Below are 22,697 nucleotides of genomic sequence, written 5' to 3'. Positions count from 1 at the left end.
TTGGCTGTCATATGTGAATGAGTATATTAGAACTGTACAAGTAGCAGGTCTATTGAGAAAAGTCTCTCCCTTTGCCTACTTCTCCTGGTAATGTCCCCCTGCAAAATGCTTTCATGTTCTTTACAACATGGAAACTGTTGGGATTTCAGTTCCCAAAATTTGCAGCAATGACCAATATGAATGGAAATTCTGAGAGTTGGGGTGTCTCAAGTTGTAGAATTTTTAATCAATTCTGTAAGCTCTCCCCAAATTCCAACAAGGCAATTTAATATATTTATGGGTTTCATCCAGACATAGTTTTGGTGGATTCAGATTTTTCTAAACTCTATATTCGATTTTAGCAGTTTGAGCTCCACCACAGCAAAAATGATTTATTCCACTTTTCTTAGCTTTTAAAACAAGTGACTGAGTGCACAATGCTACCTGGCAGATTTATTTATTTTTGCATTACATTCTCTATAGTTGACTTCTCTGATTAGAAAATTTTCACCTCTTCTGGAGCCACTTTTTGTTTATACTTTGAATCTCAATATAATTAAGCTCTGACAAGCTAAAGAAATCTTAAAGCAATTAGCACTTTGGGCGGCGCCAGCTAATTCATATGACTAACCCAGAAGTGTTCTGAAACAACCATTGAATACATTACGGCAAATCACAAGCATGTATTTTCCATAAAGGTTAGGCATAAAAAAGAAAGCATGACATGTGGATGCATAAATTCACTTGTGACTAAAGAAGTGAAACAAACAATAACAAACAGTCTATTCAAACAGGAAATAACAAGTAGGGTGTTATATACTGACAGTTACAAGGGTTAACATGGCTCGAGGAAGCCTCCAGGCCTGAGGCTTTACCAGGGGAATCCCCAACGCGGCAGCCGTTGACAGTGACAGCTGTCAAAAGGCTGCCAGAAGAAATCACGCACGCGCACTGGCCAGCGGCAGCCATTGACAGCTGTCAAAAGGCTGCCTAACGCAATTGCGCGTGCGCCAGAGCCGGCCCAGCTGACAGCTGCGAGCTGTCAAAACGCTGGTTCTCGAACACGTTTTCCCTCAGCTGGCGGGCCAGCCAGCTGGCGGATTCCCCGACCTAGCCGCGCAAGCGCAGTCGGCCAGGAGCTGTCAAAGCTGCCGGCAGGCCATTGGTCTCCGCCTCAAGGCGGGAGAATATGGTTCCCTGATTGGTTGTAACAGTTGACAGTTCGCTATAAAAGCAAGGGTTTCTCCGCTTGTCAGCTGTCCGGAGCTGAAGCAAAAATAAACGTTTGGAACCCAGCCTGCCGTCTCCCTCTCGTCATTCTCCGAACACTGGTTTCTTATCCAAATCAATCTCCCCAAACAGGAGCAACATAAGATTTTAAGTTTTAAATGAAAGTAATAAATAATAAAACATGGATACTAGTGTTAGGATTTGTACTTTGACAAACAGAATTGTGAAAATTGCATTAATACTTAATGTTTTGTAATGGAGGGGTAAACAACATCACAAGAGGATCAGAAAAAGTTAATTGATCAATTTTTACCTTGCCAATATAGACACTGATGTCAGAAAACTCCAAGAAAGCCAAAATCTGAATGACCAATAAGAAGCAAGAAGGTTTTCCCCCTCTCAGATGAGCTTTTATAAAGGGGTGGAGACAGCTCCACTTTGCTTTTCTCTTTTGTCTTTCATCACAATAAGACACCTGGCCTCCTAATATGGCACTATCATTTAAAAACTAGAGGAAATAGCTATTTTAATGAAACACAGAGAGCGATGAGGTAAGAGTTTTTAAAAATGTATGTCATTAATCTATCCCATTTCTTTATTGTTCTATTTGTATGGAATATTCCTGCCTGGAACATTAGCTGAGAGTCAAAGTGCCGAAAATCTATGAAAATTCCTTTCTTCGTTGCAATTGATCTTTCAAATATGCTGAAATCTTTGCCATTTCCGCCAAGTTAGAAACTTTCAAAGTCCACTCTTCTATAGTCGGCAGTTCTTCCTTCTTCCAATATTGTGCTACTAAAAGTTTATAGTTTATAGTTTATAGTTTATTTGATTTATATACCGCCCTTCTCCTTGGTGGGACTCAGGGCGGTTCACAGGGCATACATAAGAAACACTATACAAAAATTAAAAAGAATTAAATCCATGCCCAATTAAAAACAGAAGTACAGATTAAAAACAATTAAAAGCCCATAATCCCCCATCAGGCCAGACCAGCTAATTCGAACAGATGGGTCTTCAGGCCCCGACGGAAAGTTCGAAGGTCTGGTGCCATCCGGAGCTCCACCGGCAATTGATTCCATAAAGCCGGAGCCCCCACAGAGAAGGCCCTCCCCCTGGGGGCCACCAGTCGACATTCCCTGACTGGCGGCACCCTGAGGAGGCCCTCTCTGTGGGAACGCACAGGGCGGAGGGGAGTCGATGCCGGCAGCAGGTGGTCCCTGAGGTAACCCGGACCCATGCCATGTAGGGCCTTAAAGATCGTAACCAACACCTTGAACCTCACCCGAAAGACAACTGGTAACCAATGCAGCTCGCGGAGCAAAGGTGTAACATGGGAGTACCGGGAAACTCCCAAGACAACTCTCGCGGCCGCATTCTGTACCAGTTGGAGCCTCCGAGTGGTCTTCAAGGGAAGCCCCATGTAGAGAGCATTACAGTAGTCAAGGCGAGAGGTCACGAGCGCATGAGTGACTGTACACAGGGCATCCCGGTTCAGATAGGGCCGCAAATGGCGCACCAGGCGAACCTGGGCGAAAGCCCCCCTAGTCACGGCCACTATATGCTCTTCCAAAGTAAGCCGTGAATCTAGAAGGACTCCCAAGTTGCGAGCCCTATCCACGGGGGGTAAGAGCTCACCCCCCATAGAAAGAGATGGAACATTTGGAATGTCCCGGGATGCCGGAATGCACAGCCACTCAGTCTTGTCAGGGTTGAGCTGAAGTCTGTTCCTCCCCATCCAGACCCGAACCGCCTCCAGGCAACGGGACATCACGGCGAGGGCATCACTGGGGTGGTTTGGGGTCGAAAAGAAAAGTTGGGTATCATCGGCATACTGATGATACCCAACTCCAAAACCACGAATGATCTCACCCAGCGGTTTCATATAGATGTTGAACAGGAGAGGCGAGAGAACCGACCCCTGAGGAACTCCACAAACGAGAGACCTAGGGGCCGATCTCTGCCCCCCTGCCAACACCGACTCCGAGCGTCCCAGGAGATAGGAGGAGAACCACTGAAGAACTGTGCCTCCCACTCCCAATCCCCTGAGACGCCGCAGCAAGATACCATGGTCGATGGTATCGAAAGCCGCTGAGAGGTCTAATAGGACTAGGACAGAGGAATGTCCCCTATCCCGCGCCCTCCAGAGATCATTCACCAGAGCGACCAATGCCGTCTCCGTGCTGTACCCGGGCCTGAAACCCGATTGGTAGGGGTCCAGATAATCCGCTTCATCCAGGACCAGAGGGAGCTGATGCGCCACCACACTCTCAACAACCTTCGCAAGAAAGCGAAGGTTGGAGACTGGACGAAAGTTGTTCAAAACGGCTGGGTCCAGGGCAGGCTTCTTGAGGAGAGGTCTCACCACCGCCTCCTTCAAGACGGTGGGGAAATAACCCTCACTCAAAGAAGCAGATATAACCGCCTGGAGCCAGCCTCGTGTCCTCTCCCTAGCTGCATAAACCAGCCAGGAAGGGCACGGGTCCAACAAACATGTGGAGGAGCTCAGCCTCCCCATAATCCTGTCCACTTCATCAGGGGTCACAGAATCAAACTCTTCCCAGATAACATTGACAAGACCGCCCGTGTCCTGATCGCCTGACTCTGCCCAGCTGGAGTCCAAACCGGTCCGAATCCGAGCGATTTTATCCGACAGATGATGACTAAATTCCTCGGCACGACCTTGCAAGGGATCCTCCCTCACCTCCTGATTGAGAAGTGAGCGAGTCACCCTAAACAAGGCGGCCGGGCGATTATCTGCGGACGCGATGAGGGTGGAGAAGTAATTACACCTCGCCACCCTCATCGCTGCGAGATAAGACCTAATATAGGTTCTTAACCGCAACTGGTCGGGTTCGGATCGGCTAGACCTCCAGCAGCTCTCTAGGCCCCGTTTCCGGCGCTTCATCTCCCGGAGCTCCGCGGAAAACCATGGAGCTCGCTGGGATCTGCGCCGGGTCAGGGGCCGCAAGGGTACAACCCGGTCAAGTGCCTCAGTGGCTGCCCTTCCCCAGGCTTCCACTAAGGCATCAGCCGAGCTGTGAGCAGTGGAGGCAGGTGGGGACCCCAGCGCCGCTTGGAATCTATCAGGATCCATTAAGCGTCTGGGGCGGTACCATCTAATTGGCTCCGTACCCCCACGGCGGGGGGTGGCAAAGCGGAAGACCAGCCGCAGGAGATGATGATCGGTCCATGACAGGGGCATAATAAATGGAGAGCCCCCACCTAGATCATCCAACCACCGTCTAGATAAAAAAATCAGGTCAAGGGTGTGGCCTCCCTCATGAGTTGGCTCTGAAATTACTTGCGTCAGGTCCATGGCCGCCATGGAAGCCATGAACTCCCGAGCTAGCTCAGATGAACCTCCCAGGGATGGTAGATTGAAGTCTCCCAAAACTATAAGTTTGGGAAACTCAACCACCAAACCCGAGAGGATATCGAGCAGCTCGGGCAGGGCTGCCGCTGTGAGACTAGGCGAAATGTACACCAGCAGCAAGCCCAACTGCGCCCCAGGACCAAATCTCATGAAGAGAGACTCACACCCGGCTATCTGAGAAACGGTGGCCTCCCGCGGACACAAGGTCTCCCTAATGGTAACCGCCACTCCCCCACCCCTACCTTGAGCTCGTGGCCGGTGTAGCACCCGGAAACCTGGTGGGCAGAGGTCAACCAAAGGGACCCCACCCTCTGGGCCCAACCAAGTCTCCGTGATGCAAGCCAGATCCGCATGCTCACCCTCAACTAAATCCCTAACGAGGGGAGCTTTATTAACCACGGACCTGGCATTCAGGTACACCAGCCGGAGCTCAGGAGGCTGCACATCCCCGCTCCCGGGACCTCGGGGAAGAACCAGAGGGTCGGAGCACCTCACCGCTTGAAGACAGCGGAGACGGCCCTCCCGGTAACGATATGGCCCCCTGTCTATCCGTCTGCTGCCTTTCCCCGTCGTGGGAATTGGTAGTCCCACGACCCGCTCAAGAGCCCCAGATGTAACCACAACCCGCTCCCCCCGAACGCCGTCAGACCCAGGCCTGGCCTGCAACAAAGTTGTTTGGCTACCCCCCACCGCCAGACAACCACTACCCCCCACCCCCCTCCCCAACCCCTAAAAAATTTAGCTAAAAAATTAACCAGGGGCCTCTTATTAGGTTTATATCGAGAGCCCCTGGCCTTTCCCGGCCATCTCTCAGGGTCCCAACAATTGGGCCCCTCATCGAGATTAGGGAAAGAAAAGAAGGCGGGACGCACCCAGGAGAGGGGGGCACCCCTGAGGGCGAGCAAGTCCGTGTCGGAATATTGATGCATCCAGTCAGCAAGTCCAGAGAGGGCAGTCCAATGATTGAAACCAACAGGAGGATCAAAGGAAAGGAGTGGGACATTTGGGCCATCCACCAACCACTGCCACTTGATTGGATGCTCCCAGAGGCATACCACAACCCGTCCTCTCACAACGGGACGCGAGTCTGCCTCCGGGGATGGTCCAAAATGCCCACCCTGGGTGGGGCAGCACCCACAGAGCTCCCACCTCTATGGGGCTGCCGATGTAAAACAGGCCACTCTCCCACTGTGGCCTGTACCCAGGTCCGTCCCAGTCCAAAGGGGAAAGAAGGAGGCAAATGGAAAGTTAATAAATAAGATAATAAATAAGTGAATAAAAGTCTCGCTGCCGTAATTAAATTCAACATCAACTTTGTATCTATAACAGTAGTATCTGTAATAATACCCAATAAAAACAATTGCGGAGAAAACTTTATCCTTTTCTTAAATATCTTTTGCATATTCCACCAAATTTTAATCCAAAAAGCTTTAACCTTTTTACAAGTCCACCATATACGAAAATACGTTGCATCCTCACAGCCACACCTCCAACATTTGGGCTGGCAGTTCGGATACATACTTGCCAATTTTTTAGGATCTAAGTGCCACCTATAAAACATTTTATAAAAATTCTCTCTTAAATTTTGGACCTGTGTAAATTTTACATTTCTAACCCAAATCTTTTCCCAAGTGTCCATTGTTATAACTTCTTGAAAATTCTGGGCCCACTTTATCATACAATCTTTAACAAGTTCCATTTCTGAATCAATTTCTATCAATGCATTATATATCCTTTTTATATGTGCTTGACCTTGATCTCTAATTTGTTTTACCAAATTTTCATCAATCATCGAGAAACCAACTTTCTGGTCCTCTTTCCATCTTGCCTGTAATTGCCCATACTGGAACCAAATCGCAACAGAGATACATTGTGGAATGGAGAAGATGGATTGAATATATTCAGAATAAATATGGGACTAAAAAGTATCATTTAGCATTTGAATAAGGAGTGGATTTTTATGACGTATAATTAGTTAGTAGTTATTTTATTAATATTTTGAAATGGAGAGTTAAAGTGTGATAGAATTTGATGTTTTATTATTGTTGTTAGCATATTTTAGATTACACTTGTTTGTATTATTATACCCTGTATTCAGCTCTGGGAAGTTGGGGAGGGGGGAGGGGAGGGGGGGTTGGGGAGAGGGGAAGGGGAGGAGGGGTTTTTTTTGTATTCAAAATGTATTGTAAAACTTTTCAGTAAAAAAAAAAAGAAAATTCCTTTCTTCTATTTTTCCTCAACTTTCAATTCTTTAACCTTACGTTACATAATAATATCTTCTTCTAAACTCCGCAGAGCAAGGGTGTCAAACTGCTGGCCTGCGGGCCGGACGCGTCACCAGGAAACCATGCCCACCCCATTGCCAGCAATGGCAAAAAAGCTCCAATACATTGTACGATGTCACATGATGTCGTGAGTTTGACATGTCTGCCATAGAGATTCTGGCATGGAATTTAGCCTGCCACACAACTTAGTCACTCTGCTACCTACAGAAAGGAAGAAGCTAGAAAGAAGAAATTTTGCTTGCTTCTTCCTGAGAAAATATGAAGAGAGAGACATATTTCCGAGAAGAGAGAGATGGTGACAGCAGACAGACAGAACCCCAAGCCCAGAATGTGGGAAGTTGCAGTAGTAAGGATTGTGAGTACAGGACTTAAGGACATCATCCCTGCACATACGTAAGCATGCTCTTTACTACATATCTGTATAGTGAATCAGGGATAGGTCATCATGTTCAGAAAAATGCTATAATTATGCTATAATTATAACTATAGTATGCTACTCAGAGTTTGTCAGTGTGTAAGAAATTTTATGAACTGGAATAGCCATAGCAACAAACCATCCAATGAGAACTGTTTTAGATGAAGACAGAGTATTGGCTATGTCAGGCATGTGATCCAGCCTAGGTCTGGGTGTGTCTCAGTCTTCTCTATGTTGTCTTTTTCTGATCTCCAAGTTAAGAGTTGTTGATGTTCCCCAGAGCTGAATTAAACTCTGTGTGTGTGTGTGTGTGTGTGTGTGTGTGTGTGTGTGTGTGTGTTAAATGTTTGTTAAGCATTCAGAATACACTTGCTTAGTCCCAGACACGGGACAAATCTTATTTCCTGTTTCAGCCTAGCCCAAGGCCATCTACAGGCAGTAGCCACAGCAGTGGCAGCTCATATTTGTGTAAATTCTTTATTCTTTGTTAGCAAGCCAAAAATTTTTACATATGTGTGTGTGTGTGTGTATACATACACACACACACACACACACACACACACACACACATATATATATCATACCCGTAGAGGTATGATATTTGTTTTCGTAGATTCTCGCGGGTGTCTGTATGTGTAGATCTAGAGTCTCGGGTTTCTTCCCGCGTTCCTTTCATCTTCAGAAAGTTGTGGCGACGTTTCGACGAAATCCCATCCGTCATCATCAGGAGGAACACTCCGGCCTGATGATGACGGATGGGATTTCGTCGAAACGTCGCCACAACTTTCTGAAGATGAAAGGAACGCGGGAAGAAACCCGAGACTCTAGATCTACACATACAGACACCCGCGAGAATCTACAAAAACAAATATCATACCTCTACGGGGAGGACATCTACCAACTAACCAGGACTTACGAAAAGTCAGAAGTACGAAGAGCAAGAATACTAAGTGACATACCTTTCCTATGCCAATGTCGAGACCAAAATATAAGACCAAATTGTTTCAAATTGAAATTCCACATCAATACCACTTCAACCAAACGCATTCTAAGAAGAACAGAAATGGCATTACTAAGAAATGAACTCCACAATAAAAGATTTCAATTAGACCAAACAAACAAGGACCTACTAACATTACATCTCAAACTCAGCAACATTATTCACCCGATACTATGGGACAAAGTGAAACAACTGGCGGTTTGGAGAGCAGAAACAGAGACCATCTATAAAAACAACAGACATTCAAAGAAACTCAAACAATTAGAGAACCAAAACAACCAAACAACCACATCACAACAACATCTACAACAAGTAGTGCATAACATCTCCCACAGAAGACTAACAACAGCAGAAACAAACGTCCTAGCAAAAGGTTTCAACTTCGCTGTTGCACCAAAGAAAATTCCCACAGAAACCATCATATGTGGAGTTGAAACTAGCTTAACTAAACTCAATGCAGATGAAGCAGACCAAGTCAGACATGAAGTCACCCACATCCTATGCACAAGCAAACCACCCAAAAGCAACCTAACAAAAGAAGAACAAGTAGCATTGCAAAACCCAAGAAAAGACAACAGCATAATCATACTACCAGCAGATAAAGGCAATGCTACAGTGGTAATGGACACATCAGACTATGAAGAGAAACTGTCCAACTTACTCAAAGAAACTACATACAAACCTATATATACAGATCCCACAACCTATCTAGAAAAGACCACCAAGAAAAAGATAAAATCAACTTCTATAAGCCAAGAAATCCAACAAACAATCATTCCTAGGGAGAAGTCATCCAGATGCCCAAAACTATATGGCCTCCCCAAAATACACAAAGATGGAATCCCACTAAGACCCATAGTAAGTTCTATAGGCTCACCACTACAAAACTTAGCTAAATACCTAGCAAAACAATTACAACCTCAAGCAGAAATGGCAGCTTCATATGTCCAAAACTCATACCACTTTATAGAATTAGTGAAAAATCTACAGATAGACCAAAAAGACTTGCTAGTCAGCTTCGATGTGGTATCACTATTCACCCAGGTGCCAGTCCAAGAAGCTCTATCAACAATAAGAAGCAAATACCAACCACCAAACCATATTATAGAACTAGCAGAACACTGCTTATCAAACACATACTTCATACACAGAGGCCAGAGATACAAACAAATAGAAGGCGCACCAATGGGATCCCCTCTATCACCAGTTATCGCCAACCTTTTCATGGAAGAATTTGAAACTAACGCTCTGGAAAAGACTACAAACAAACCAAAACTGTGGCTCAGATATGTGGATGACACCTTTGTGATCTGGCCCCACGGAAGAAAGGAGCTAGAAAACTTCCTAACACACCTGAACAGCCTACATCCCAAAATAAAATTCACCATGGAGATTGAAACAAACAACCAGTTACCTTTCCTGGATGTACTTATATACAAAAAACAAAACGGCACCCTAGGACACACAGTCTACTGAAAGAAAACACACACCAACCGTTACCTCAATGCGCAATCACATCATCACCCAGCACAAATAAATTCAGTAGCCAAAACACTAATAACAAGAACCAGACGCCTTGCAGATGAAACACATATACAAACAGAACTACACACCCTGACAGACATATTGACAGCAAACAAGTTCCAAAAAAACAAAATCACCAATATGATTCAGCAGGGGACTCCGAAACAGAAAAACATCCAAGAAGAAGAACAGAACAACGGACGAGCCATCTTGCCCTACATAAAAGGAACAACCGACAAAATCAGTAAAGTACTACGCAAACATAACATCAAAACCGCATTTAACACTGACAGAAAGATATCAACCATCCTGAGAAATCCCAAAGACAAAATAGAACTGGAAAACCAGGGCATATACCAAATCCCATGCGCCTCCTGTCCAGCAACATACATCGGACAGACTAACAGAAGAATAGAGGTACGTGTAGAAGAACATAAGAACTCAGTACAGAAGAAAGATCACACATCTTCACTAGTACAACACATAAACACTACAGGACACAACATCAATTTTGAAGGTACAAAAACAATCGCCAAAATAGAACATCTCAATAGCAGAATAATCAGAGAAGCCATTGAAATAGAAAAACACCCAGACAGTATGAACAAGCGAGACGACACCTCCCGCCTACATGCCATTTGGAAACCAGCATTGATAGAGAAACGAATTTCAGCAAACAAGGATTTAAAAAACCAACAAACAACCCCAAATGCCACCAGCCCCAGCAAGACTCATCCACACCCAGAACAAAAACTCTCCCACACAGAAGACAGAACAAGTCAAGCAAAAGTGCCATCACCCAAGCAGAAGAACGCACACACGAACCTGACTGACCCATACCAGAGATACATAGCAGATCCTCGAACTCGGAGCCAAACCAAAGCTCTGGAGGCCACTACACAGCCCACTCCTCAGGACACCAAATCACAACACTCAGGATATTACGACACAACAAAAAACCCCACCCATTCAGAACACACCCCACCCAATCAGAAGACAGCCACGCCTCCAACCAATCAGAAGACAACCACGCATCCACCCAATCAGAAGACAGCCACGCCTCCACTCAATCAGAAGACAACCACGCCTCCACCCAGTCGGAGGACTCCCCCACTGAAATCAGAAAGCAGCCACGCCTCCACCCAGTCAGAACACAGCCCCACCAGCAGTTGGAAGGAAAGGAACAGCCAGACCACGCATTGCTCCTGGAAGCAGCAGGAGGAACACTCCGGCCTGATGATGACGGATGGGATTTCGTCGAAACGTCGCCACAACTTTCTAAAGATGAAAGGAACGCGGGAAGAAACCCGAGACTCTGGATCTACACACACACACACACACACACACACACACACACACACACACACACACACACACACACACACACACATATATATATATATATATATATATATATATATATATATATATATATATATATATATATATATATATATATATATTAGATACAAGTTTTTCTAAACTATGCCTCCTGTTCATTTTGAATGTGTGTTTATTGTTTGGGCTTATTTTTGCGCTGGAAAGCTGTAAAACACTAACAGAGTTCCACTTTGCAAAAAGAACAGAGCCATGAAAGAGAAGTACAGAAATACATTTACAGATATTATGGCCACAATTGAGCCAGCTCTTAAGCGAATATGGCCCATTTTATGACCTTCTTTGCCACCATTATTAAGTGAATCACTGCAGTTGTTAAGTTAGTAACATGATTAAGTGAATCTGGCTTCCCCATTGATTTTTTGGGTCAGAAGGTAACGAAAGGTGATCACATGACCCTGGGACACCACAACCATCATAAATACATAGCGGTTACTAAGTGTCCAAAGTCTAATCATGTGACCATGTGACAGTCGTAAATGTGAAAATCGGTCAAAATCGGGAGGAGAGACAAGGCTGGTTCCAGGCAGTAATAACTGCTTCTTTGAGAGAGGGTACCTTCCCTACTGCCTTGAAAGAGGCGGTGGTGAGGCCCCTTCTCAAGAAGCCTGCTCTGGACCCGGCTATTTTGAATAACTATTGTCCGGTCTCCAACCTTCGCTTTTTAGTGAAGGTTGTTGAGAGCGTGGTGGCGCATCATCTCCCTTTGTTCCTGGAGGAAACTGATTACCTAGACCCGTACCAATCGGGCTTTAGGCCCAGGTACAGCATGGAGACGGCATTGGTTGCACTGGTGAATGATCTCTGGCAGGCTCGGGACAGGGGTTGTTCCTCTGTCCTGGTCCTATTAGATCTCTCAGTGGCTTTTGATACCATCGACCATGGTATCCTGCTGCGGCATCTCAGAGGGTTGGGAGTGGGGGGGCACTGTTTTACAGTGGTTCTCCTCCTACCTTCTGGGCCGTTCACAGTCGGTGTTGACGGGAGGGCCTCTCATTTGTGGAGTCCCTCGGGGGTCGGTTCTCTCTCCCCTCTTGTTCAACATCTATATGAAGCCACTGGGTAAGATCATTCGTGGTCTGATGATACCCAGCTTTTTCTTTCCACCCCAAACCAACCCAGTGATGCCCTCGACGTGATGTTCCGTTGCCTGGAGGCGGTCCGGGTTTGGATGGGGAGGAATAGGCTTCGACTCAATCCCGCCAAGACTGAGTGGCTGTACATACCGGCATCTCGGGAGAACCAGTTTTGTCCATCGTTAACTATGGGGGTTGAGGTGTTACCCCCCGTTGATAGGGCTCGCAACTTGGGCGTCCTCCTGGATTCACAGCTCAGTTTAGAAGACCACATAGGTGCCGTGACCAGGGGGGTTTTTGCCCAGGTTCGCCTGGTGCGCCAGTTGCGGCCCTATCTGGACCGAGATGCCCTATGCACAGTCACTCATGCGCTTGTGACCTCTCGGTTGGACTACTGCAACGCTCTCTACATGGGGCTGCCCTTGAGGACCACTCGGAGGCTTCAGCTGGTGCAGAATGCAGCCACGCAAGTTGTGATGGGAGTCTCCCGATACTCCCATGTAACGCCTCTTCTCCGCGAGCTGCATTGGCTTCCAGTTGCCCTCCGGGTGAGATTCAAGGTGATGGTGATGACCTATAAAGCCCTACATGGCATGGGTCCGGATTATCTTAGGGAGCACCTGCTGCCAGCATCAACTTCCCATCGTCCTGTGCACTCCCATAGGCCCTCCTTAGGGTGCCGCCGATTAGGGAGTGCCGGCGGGTGATCCCCAGAGGGAGGGCATTCTCTGTGGGCACGCCTGCCCTTTGGAATGATTTACCTGTGGAACTCCGGACTGCCCCCGATCTGCGTTCATTTCGCCGGGACCTGAAAACCTGGCTTTTCGATTTATCAGGCCTGGACTGAAGGAGTTTTAGCTTTTTAAATATTGTTTTAATTGTTGGGCTTAATTAATTTAATTTATTTTAATTTTATATTATTTTTATATTGTATTTTATGCTGCCCTGTAAACCGCCCTGAGTCCTTCGGGAATAGGGCGGTATAGAAATCTAAATGAATGAATGAATGAATGAATGAATGAATGAATGAATGAATCACTCTGTTCAGTGCCATCATAACTTCAAACCGTCATTAAACAATGGTTGTAAGTCGAGGACTACCTGTAATTATTTATTAGATTTTTCTTCTGCCTTTATTACTTTATAAGTAATTCAATGCAGCAAACATGAGTGGCATTGAATTTTAGCCACTCAGAAGGTTAAGAGATCAATCCTAGATAGGAACAGACGTTTCTCTCCTAGAGCGCAAAGAAAAAATATCTGTTGTGAGCTCTGGATGGTATCAGAAAGGGCATCCAGCCAGTAAATGCTCAGCTCCATCCAGTCACCCTGACTCTATTCCAAATTAAGGGATTACAGGGCCATAAAAAGGGAGTTTTTAATGCAACCAACGTGCATAATACTCCCTCCATTTCCCCCATAACAATAACTCTGTGTGGTGGGTTTAGCTGAGAGAATGACTGACCCAAAGTCACCCAACTAGCTTCATACCTAAGGCAGGAAGGCAGGACTAGAACTCACTGTCTCCTGGTTCCTAGACTAGTACCTTAACCACGACTACACCAAAGTGGCTCTCAGTGATAAATTGTAGTTATTTCATTTAAATTTAAATATTTCATTGCACTTATTATAGCTGCCCACTCCAACTGATTTTGGGCAATTTATATAATCCAAATTTTCTGAGTTTTTAAATTAAACATAATTTAAAGATTATTGTTTATGTATTTGATATTGATATTAGAAAATGTTAGAAAATACAATTCAAAACAAATGTATAAGAGATTTTGGATTCTGTAACCAAAGTTCTGGGGAAGCAAGAAAATGATTCAATATACTGTATATAAAAACATACAGATTCCTACTGTTATTAGAAAGGATCTAATCATGTAAATAGCATCAAGCAATTTCACAACAGTTGTCTAATCTAAATGAAGCAAGGGATACAATGTAATTTATAAAACTTACCTTGAGGAAGAAGGTGTCTTGAACAGGCCACATATTTTCCATGGACAATTCATCTAAATTATTCTTTGGGAATTGGCTCTGCTTTAGGAAGTCAATTTGTTGCTCAATTTCTTCCATCTGTTTTACAATTGGCTAAAACAAAATTTCAACAATTACTTTGGGCACATTGATTCATTTAATCCAACTACTCCAATAGTGATTCTCTGGCTTTCAGAGGATAGAAATAGTGAAGATTTGCATGGGTTTTTTTTTCCTTTATAAAAATGAATAGATGATATATTTTCTGCATTCTTTGGTTATCTATTCCTAATTTTCTGCTCCCACATTTTTGCTATTGCTATCTTGAGTATGGAGCAAAATAAGGTGGACTTCATTAAACAACTGCCTTTGGGGGGAACTGTTTGCAGTTGTGACCATAATGAAAATGTAGTTTTGTGACCAATCTTCACATTTATGACCTTTGAAGGTCTATAAAGCAAAGCAAAGCTGAAGTAAGGTCATAAACATAGCCATGGTTTGACTTTGTGACTGCTTCACTTAATGACTGAGTTGCCAATCCATATTGTATTTGCTAAATATGGACTACCTGTATTTATTATTAAATTAATAAAAAGAAGAAACAGTAACTCACTGGCCGAATTCACACAATACTGTAAGACCTGGTTAAACAACTGATATGTGCTGCCATACTTTGGAGCGGTACAAACCAGTCTTAGGAAACCAGGAAACTGGTATAAACCAGTCTTAGGCAAACAGCACACTTGTTTTCCTAAAACGCTTAGTAGTAAATTAGCAGTAAAAAGATGTTGCTCTGCTTATAGGGAGGGCATGCAAATGTATTCAAGTTGATTGTTACTGGGGCTTGATTATTATTTCTATTTTATTTTTGCATCATTTGTGAGCTTCTGAGAACTATTTTGGAATAGTCTAAGTAAACTGCAGTAAGAAAGAAACAATCATGTTGCATGCACATTCTTTTTTTTTATTAAAGAGTTTTACAAAAACAAAATTGTACAATATATCCCCAAATCCCTCCCACCCCAAACCCGCCCACTTCCCCCCCCCCACTTCCCAGAGCTAAATACAGGATTATAGTTACAATAATCATATTCTAAATAAAAATTATGCATAATATACAATTAACCAAATTCATAATGTGCTTTAACTCCCCTTTAACATAAATACAAAGTACCAATAACAATATCCCACTAAAATCTACTCATAAGCTAAATGGAACTTTTTAGTCCCATATTTTTTCTGAATATAATTTATCCATCTCCTCCAAACTGAAATATATCTTTCCTGTGAATGATCTTTCAAATAAGCAGAAATCTTAGACATTTCTGCAAGATTCGAAACTTTAAACACCCATTCTTCTATAGTGGGCAAACTATCCTTCTTCAAATATTGTCCCACCAGTAACCATGCTGCTGTTATCATGTTCAACATCAAGTTAGTTTCTTTAACATCACAATCTACAACAATACCCAATAAAAACAATTGCGGAGAAAACTTTATATTTCTCTTAAAAATCTTTTGAATGTTCCACCAAATTTTGATCCAAAAAGCTTTTATATTTCTACAAGTCCACCACATGTGAAAATAGGTAGCTTCTAAACTACCACATCTCCAACATTTAGACTGTAAATTAGGATACATGTTAGACAACTTCTTGGGATCCAGATGCCATCTATAAAACATTTTATAAAAATTTTCTCTTAAGTTTTGAGCCTGAGTAAATTTAACATTTCTGACCCAAATTATCTCCCAAGTGTCCCACAAAATTGGATGCACATTCTTAATATTATATCAATTATGCTCATTTCAACCAAATGCATAGATAATATGCAAAAATTATTTATATCTCTGTGTTATTAAAAGATCACTGTGTTTTAATCAATACATTACTCAGCCAGTGATATTGGTATTGCTGTGCATGTGAGAAAAAGGAATCAGATACAATTTTAAATTGCTTTAATATACTCAGTGCATTCCAGATCATGGATGTTATATGATTATTTGAGATTATTAGACTGAGTTCCTACAAGTTAATTTTAAAAACAAGGTATTTCCAGTGTCCTGTGCCTTAAATAATCAACCAAACCAGTTGCATAAGATTCAAGAACTAGCTTCTCCCTGTGTTTTGATCTTATTCAGAAAACAAATAATAATTAAAAATCACAAGGTATTTTCTAAGAAGATTCACAATTTACCATTCAATCAAATTTGCTTTTACCTCAAGTAGTGTGTTCTGTTTCTCTGTGAGTCTTTCTAGAACCTTCAGCTCTTTCAAAAGCTGTTTAGTTCTTTGGAATACTGAAAGAGGTTGCATTCTCATGCCAGTCAATCTCAATTTTGCTTTATAGGTTTGCATTTCAGCCAGAGCCTTCTTCATGGGACAGATGTGGGCCAATATAACCTTAACATAGAATGTATTAACAAGGAAAGGAAAGAAGTAAGTAAGACTCAACATGCTTATAGCACTTTGGGAAATTCAGATATTTATGTTCAAAATATTTAACAAATCTTTTGTCAGAAAATCTAGGACAGCATGATTTTCTAAATACCTCAGATAGAGTCTAGAATTACACCCATTTGCATTTCTCTCTCATTTTCCTCCCCACTATATACATCTCCAAAATTAATTTCAGAAACAGCTTCTGATTATGGAAATGGTGACCTCAATGAGTTGCTTTGAACCAGGAACACTAGTAACAGAATCCAAGCACTTTTCTTCCTCCTCCCAGGAGAATTTATTGGCTCAAATTCTGTTAACACTAAACCATCTTCCCCACAATGTAAATGACCTCTGAAATGAAAGCGCCCCATCTGGCTAGATAAAACTGCTATCTCTGCCTTGGGTCTTAGGTTAAAGCACATCTTGCTTTGTGCCTGCTGAACTGTCCCCATTCTTGACTGAACACCTAATAAGCCACCATTTTCACTTGGCAGATGGGGGCTATTTGGCAGCTACAGGTGGAAGGTTAATGGTAGAAATTTATGGTGATGAGCCATTCAGAGTTAAAAGGCAGTTTTTAAAAATATTATAGCACTGACATAAAGGAGCAGCAAAAAAAAAAGAAAGAAAGAAAACTCCATCATTACATTTTTAAAAGTTTGGGAATACTTCAAGAATAACAATATTTAGAAATACCTGGCTTCTAATCCAGCACTATATATACTACACTACAATTGTTCCTATGTCGATTTATCCAGTTCTTTTTTAAGTGAACTGCCTTACCTTGCAATGTTTAAGATGCTCCTTAGGAGAAAAATCAAGTGTGTTTTCAGATGTGGACAATATAGTCTTTATTTTTTCTATATCCTTCTCCATTGTTTTCACTTCAGATTCAATAGCTTCAACATCCTACATTTTCAGAAACAAACATAGTACTTACTCTCTGCAAAGACTCTTAAGTGCAAAACAAATAATGGATTCATACAATATAAGAATCAGAAAGCCTATTTTTTATTTATATCCAAAAAGCATCCCTTTATTAACCATTTGGTTGCATCCATTTTACTTGAAGTCCCTCATTAAATCATGTGATCATTACAGCCCAACAAATTTGAGTCTCTGTTTTTAATACTGAAAGACTATAACATATTGTATGTTATGAGAACCACAAGGACAATATCAAATTTGGTTCTGGCCCAAGCTAGAATTATATGAAGCTAAACCTGGTGATGCTGACTAAATTATCCTTTTGCTCTTATGGCCAATAAAAGAATACCTTCACCTTCTATTTGTTGTTTTGTTGGTATTTCACTATTCTTTGGTCCCAAGTGTTTCAGACACATGTACCGTATTTACATAATGATACGTTGTTCTCTTTCCCAAGAATATAACTGAAATAAATGCACAACCTTTGTTGCCTTCCACTGTCTCAGTTTATCTCATCTTTCTCTGATCTTTCTCTTGCCCCACTATAGTAAAATTATCTGATCAAGGCGGGTCTGTTTTGTATTCCAGTAAGAGTCATGCAAATAGGTAGCTAAATCATCAACATCAAGAATAGTATCTGAACCTTACTAAATCAAATAGAAAGCATTTTATTGTTAGATAATCCACACTTACATCAGCCAATTGCTGGATACATGGAAGAATTTCCATTATCTTTTGCTGTAAGATTTTAACTCGCTCATTTACTTCTGTCAATTCCTGCACCATACTGACAGTTTCAATTAAAGGGGACAATTCTTTCAGTTCTGGGGAAATGGCACTAAGAATACTTTGCTTTTGTTCTGAATCTTCTAATGCCATCTGGAAAGAAAAAGTTAGTATTATTTTTCTTTTTTAAAAAAAACAGACATTAAAATGTATAAAGGAAACACAATTTGGAAAAATAAACCTTATCTTCTGAATATTTCACATGTGATTTAATTACAGTAATTCATTGACAACAGTAAAAATATATAGTGAAACATATATTAATATTCAAGAAAAATGGACATAAAATAGAGGATTTTATGCAGGAACATCCAGGATGGTATTTAAAATAATCTCCTGCTGAACTCCCCTGGCATTTAATCACAAGTTATATAGTGACTTCCTCTGTGTTTCAAGCAAACCCTAGTTGTTGCTTTGCTGCTTGTTTTTGGTTCTCAATTCTTCCTAATTAATCAATCAAGTCCAACACATGGAAATTAGCTTATTTGTATAAAATCTGTGCATAAATGAATTGGTTGGGAATATAAAGCCAGGTTAGGACGCTGAGCTTGTCAATCAGAAGGTCGGCAGTTTGGCGGGTCGAATGCCGAGTAACAGAGTGAGCGCCTGTTACTCGTCCCAGCTTCTGCCAACCTAGCAGTTCGAAAGCACGTAAAAAAAATGCAAGTAGAAAAATAGGGACCACTACGGTGGGAAGGTAACAGCATTCTGTGCGCCTTTGCCGAATAGTCATGCTGGCCATGTGACCACGGGGACATCCTTGGACAAGCGCTGGCTCTTCGGCTTTGAAATGGAGATGAGCACCAGCCCCTAGAGTCGGAAACGACTAGCACGCATGTGCGGGGGAACCTTTACCTTTACCTTAATATCAACAACCTAAGGTACGCAGATGATACCACTCTAATGGCAAAAAATGAAGAGGAACTAAAGAGCTTTTTGTTGCAGGTGAAGAAGGAGAATGCAAAAATTGGCTTGAAACTTAAGAAAACCAAGATCATGGCATCTGGCCCTCTCAATTCCTGGCAAATAGATAGGGAAGAAATGGAGGTAGTGACAGATTTTATTTTCCTGGGCTCCAAGATCACACAGATGGGGACTGCAGCCAAGAAATTAAAAGATGCTTGCTCCTGGGGGGAAAGCCATGGCAAATGTAGACAGCACACTAAAAAGCAGAGACATCACCCTGCCAACAGAAGTGCTATGGTCTTCCCAGTTGCAATGCATGGCAGTGAAAGTTGGACCATAAGAAAGGCTGAGCGCCAAAGAATTGAGGCCTTTGAACTATGGTTCTGGAGAAGACTCCTGTGAGTCCCTTGGACTGCAAGGTGATCAAACATATAAAGAGGATATATGATGTTTTAATCAAATTGGACTCGGAAACGGAATTAGTTAAAGATTGTATGATAAAGTGGGCACAAAATATTCAGGAACCAATTTCACTGGATACTTGGGAGGTAATTTGGGTTAGAAATGTTAAATTTACTCAGGCTCAAAATTTAAGAGAAAATTTTTATAAAATGTTTTATAGATGGCATCTGGATCCCAAAAAGTTGTCTAACATGTATCCTAACTTACAGTCTAAATGCTGGAGATGTGGTAGTTTAGAAGCCACCTATTTTCATATGTGGTGGACTTGCAGAAATATAAAAGCTTTTTGGGTTAAAATTTGGTGGAACATTCAAAAGATTTTTAAGAGAAAGATAAAGTTCTCTCTGCAATTGTTTTTATTGGGTATTGTTGTACATTGTGATGTTAAAGAAACCAATTTGATGTTGAATTTGATAACAACAGCACGGTTACTGGTGGGACAATACTGGAAGAAGGATAGTTTGCCTACTATAGAAGAATGGGTGTTTAAAGTTTCGAATCTTGCAGAAATGTCTTAAGATTTCTGCTTATTTGAAGGATCATTCACAAGAAAGATATATTTCAGTTTGGAGGAGATGGATAGATTATATTCAGAATAAATATGAGACTAAAAGTTCCATTTAGCTTATGAGTAGATTTTAGAGGGATATTGTTATTAATTTTAGTGTTACTACTTTGTATGTATTTATGTTAAAGGGGAGTTAAAGCACATTATGAATTTGGTTAATTTTATATTATGGATAATCTTTACCTAGAATATGATTATTATAACTATACCCTGTATTTAGCTCTGGGAAGTGGGGGGGCAAGGGGGGTGTTTTGGGGTGGGTGGGATTTTGGGATGTATTGTAAAATCTTGTTTTTGTAAAACTCTTTAATAAAAAAAAGAAAAGAAAGGCTGAGCGCCAAAGAATTGAGGCCTTTGAACTATGGTTGTGGAGAAGACTCCTGTGAGTCCCTTGGACTGCAAGGTGATCAAACCGGTCAGTCCTAGAGTAGATCAACCCTGACTGCTCTTTAGAAGGCCAGATCCTGAAGTTGAAACTCAAATACTTTGGCCACCTAATGAGAAGGAAGGACTCACTGGAGAAGAGCCTAATGCTGGGAAAGATTGAGGGCAATAGAAGAAGGGGTCGACAGAGAATGAGGTGGTTGGATGGAGTCACTGAAGCAGTAGGCGTAAGCTTAAATGGACTTCAGAAGATGGTAGAGGACAGGAAGGCCTGGAGGAACATTGTCCATGGGGTCGTGATGGGTCAGACACGACTTCACAACTAACAACAACAAATAAAGCCAGGTATCAATTAGCGTAATACTATATTTTCAGCTATAAGACCTTCAATGAGATAATCATTTATCAATAATTATCCATTACTCATTTATGAGGGACCAAATCCCTATTGATTCAATGAGGTTTACTTTTGATCTTATATGTATAGAAATGCTGTCATCTGCAGCACCATCTATACTTTTATATCAGGGGTCTTCAAACTTGGCCCTTTTATGACTTGTGGACGTCAGCTCCCAGAATTCCTCAACCAGGCACACTGGCTGAGGAATTCTGGGAGTTGAAGTCCACAAGTCATAAAAGGGCCAAGTTTGAAGATCCCTGTTCTATATATTATACAGGGACCAGTGCACCCTCACCTTATATTGAAGATGGCAGCATATTTATGTAAAAACCTTTCCCCTCATATTGGCTTGCCACTGTCTTTTTCCAAGATTTTTTTAAACTTTCCTATTTAGCCTACTCCCCTGATATTCCTTAGTGGCCTCTCACCAAAACACTAACACTAACTGACCCTGTTTAGCTTCCTAAGCTCATGCAGACCAGCTAGATCAGGCATGTCAAACTCGTGATGTCACGTGACATTGCGCAACATATCATGACTTTTTCCCCATTGCCGGCAATGGGGTGGGCGTGTTTTTGGCGTGATGCATCCGGCCCATGGGCTGACAGTTTAACATGCCTGAGCTAGAGGCTATTACTTAGCCTAGCACATGTATCTATGCTAGTCATTATCAATGCAGCAATATGTCAACAGGTGCTCTCACAGAGAAGCAATAAATGGCTCCCAAGATTTAGTTTCATATCAATTTACCTCAAGCGCACTGGCATGTTTATTCAAAGCTTCTGCAGTGTCACTTTTCACTTCCTCTGTTAGTAGACGGTTGGCGTTTTCAAGCCAAATCTGAATGCTTTTCAGGAGCTCATCACATTCTTCCAACTTGCTAGCAGCCTTTGATATAAAACATCACATATTATTTTACACAAATTAATACACAGGTATCTGAAACATTGGAAGATCATCCAGATTCCCAAGCAGATTTCCACTCATGCAATAGGACCTTCTTATCATCCCCTCTGGAGCAATTTGTGGAGAAAGAGGGAGTGTAAAAATTGTTATCTACTGACTTTTTTGTCAGTAGATTATACTCATTGTGGGTCATTGTGAATATTTAATTAAATTAAATATTCTCAGGCGATAGAACAGCAGTTAAAAATTTAATTTTTAATTTCTGGTTTAAAATATAAGAAAAAATAGGCATATATTAAAAATAGGGAGAAAATTTTAAAATAAAAAGAATAACTAGTTACTCGGGGAGCAGACATATCTGCCTTTCCTTTTACATATATGATGTCTATTTTTGTTATTTTCAGATGCATGAGGATTATTTTCCTTAAAGGAAGAAATAAGACATACTTTGAGATCTCAGTTAAGTATCTAGTTTTGCAAATACTGCCATATATTCAGAATCTGGGGAACCACTCACAGCTTTGTGGAGCTCTATCAAGTCCTATGGAATTATATTCATGTAGAAATTCACCCTGTCAGCCAGATTGACAGATGCATCCTTAAAATATATGTTTGCAGTGCAATTCATAAAACTGAGATCAATACAGTCCTG

The 22,697-nt window shown here is 42.0% G+C and overlaps 1 protein-coding gene across 13 annotated transcripts in view; it reads right to left on the bottom strand.

Annotated features, from left to right (window-relative positions):
* The window catches only part of SYNE2 (spectrin repeat containing nuclear envelope protein 2), a 244,648-nt gene that overhangs the window by 103,499 nt on the left and 118,452 nt on the right, over positions 1 to 22,697 (bottom strand). For all 13 annotated transcript variants that reach the window (XM_083350942.1, XM_083350953.1, XM_083350943.1 and 10 more), the window contains 5 exons: positions 21,890 to 22,027; positions 18,327 to 18,512; positions 17,490 to 17,615; positions 16,485 to 16,667; positions 14,249 to 14,380 (listed from right to left, as the gene is read on the bottom strand). In XM_083350942.1, coding sequence (XP_083207068.1) covers positions 14,249 to 14,380; positions 16,485 to 16,667; positions 17,490 to 17,615; positions 18,327 to 18,512; positions 21,890 to 22,027 — 765 coding nt within the window. The remainder of the gene's footprint in view (positions 1 to 14,248; positions 14,381 to 16,484; positions 16,668 to 17,489; positions 17,616 to 18,326; positions 18,513 to 21,889; positions 22,028 to 22,697) is intronic.

This window comes from Vipera ursinii (genome assembly GCF_947247035.1).
Source record: "Vipera ursinii genome assembly, chromosome: 1".
NCBI classification, from domain to species: Eukaryota; Metazoa; Chordata; class Lepidosauria; order Squamata; family Viperidae; genus Vipera; species Vipera ursinii.
The sequence above is the reverse complement of the archived record's forward strand: the minus strand, read 5'-3'. Positions and strand labels throughout refer to the sequence as shown.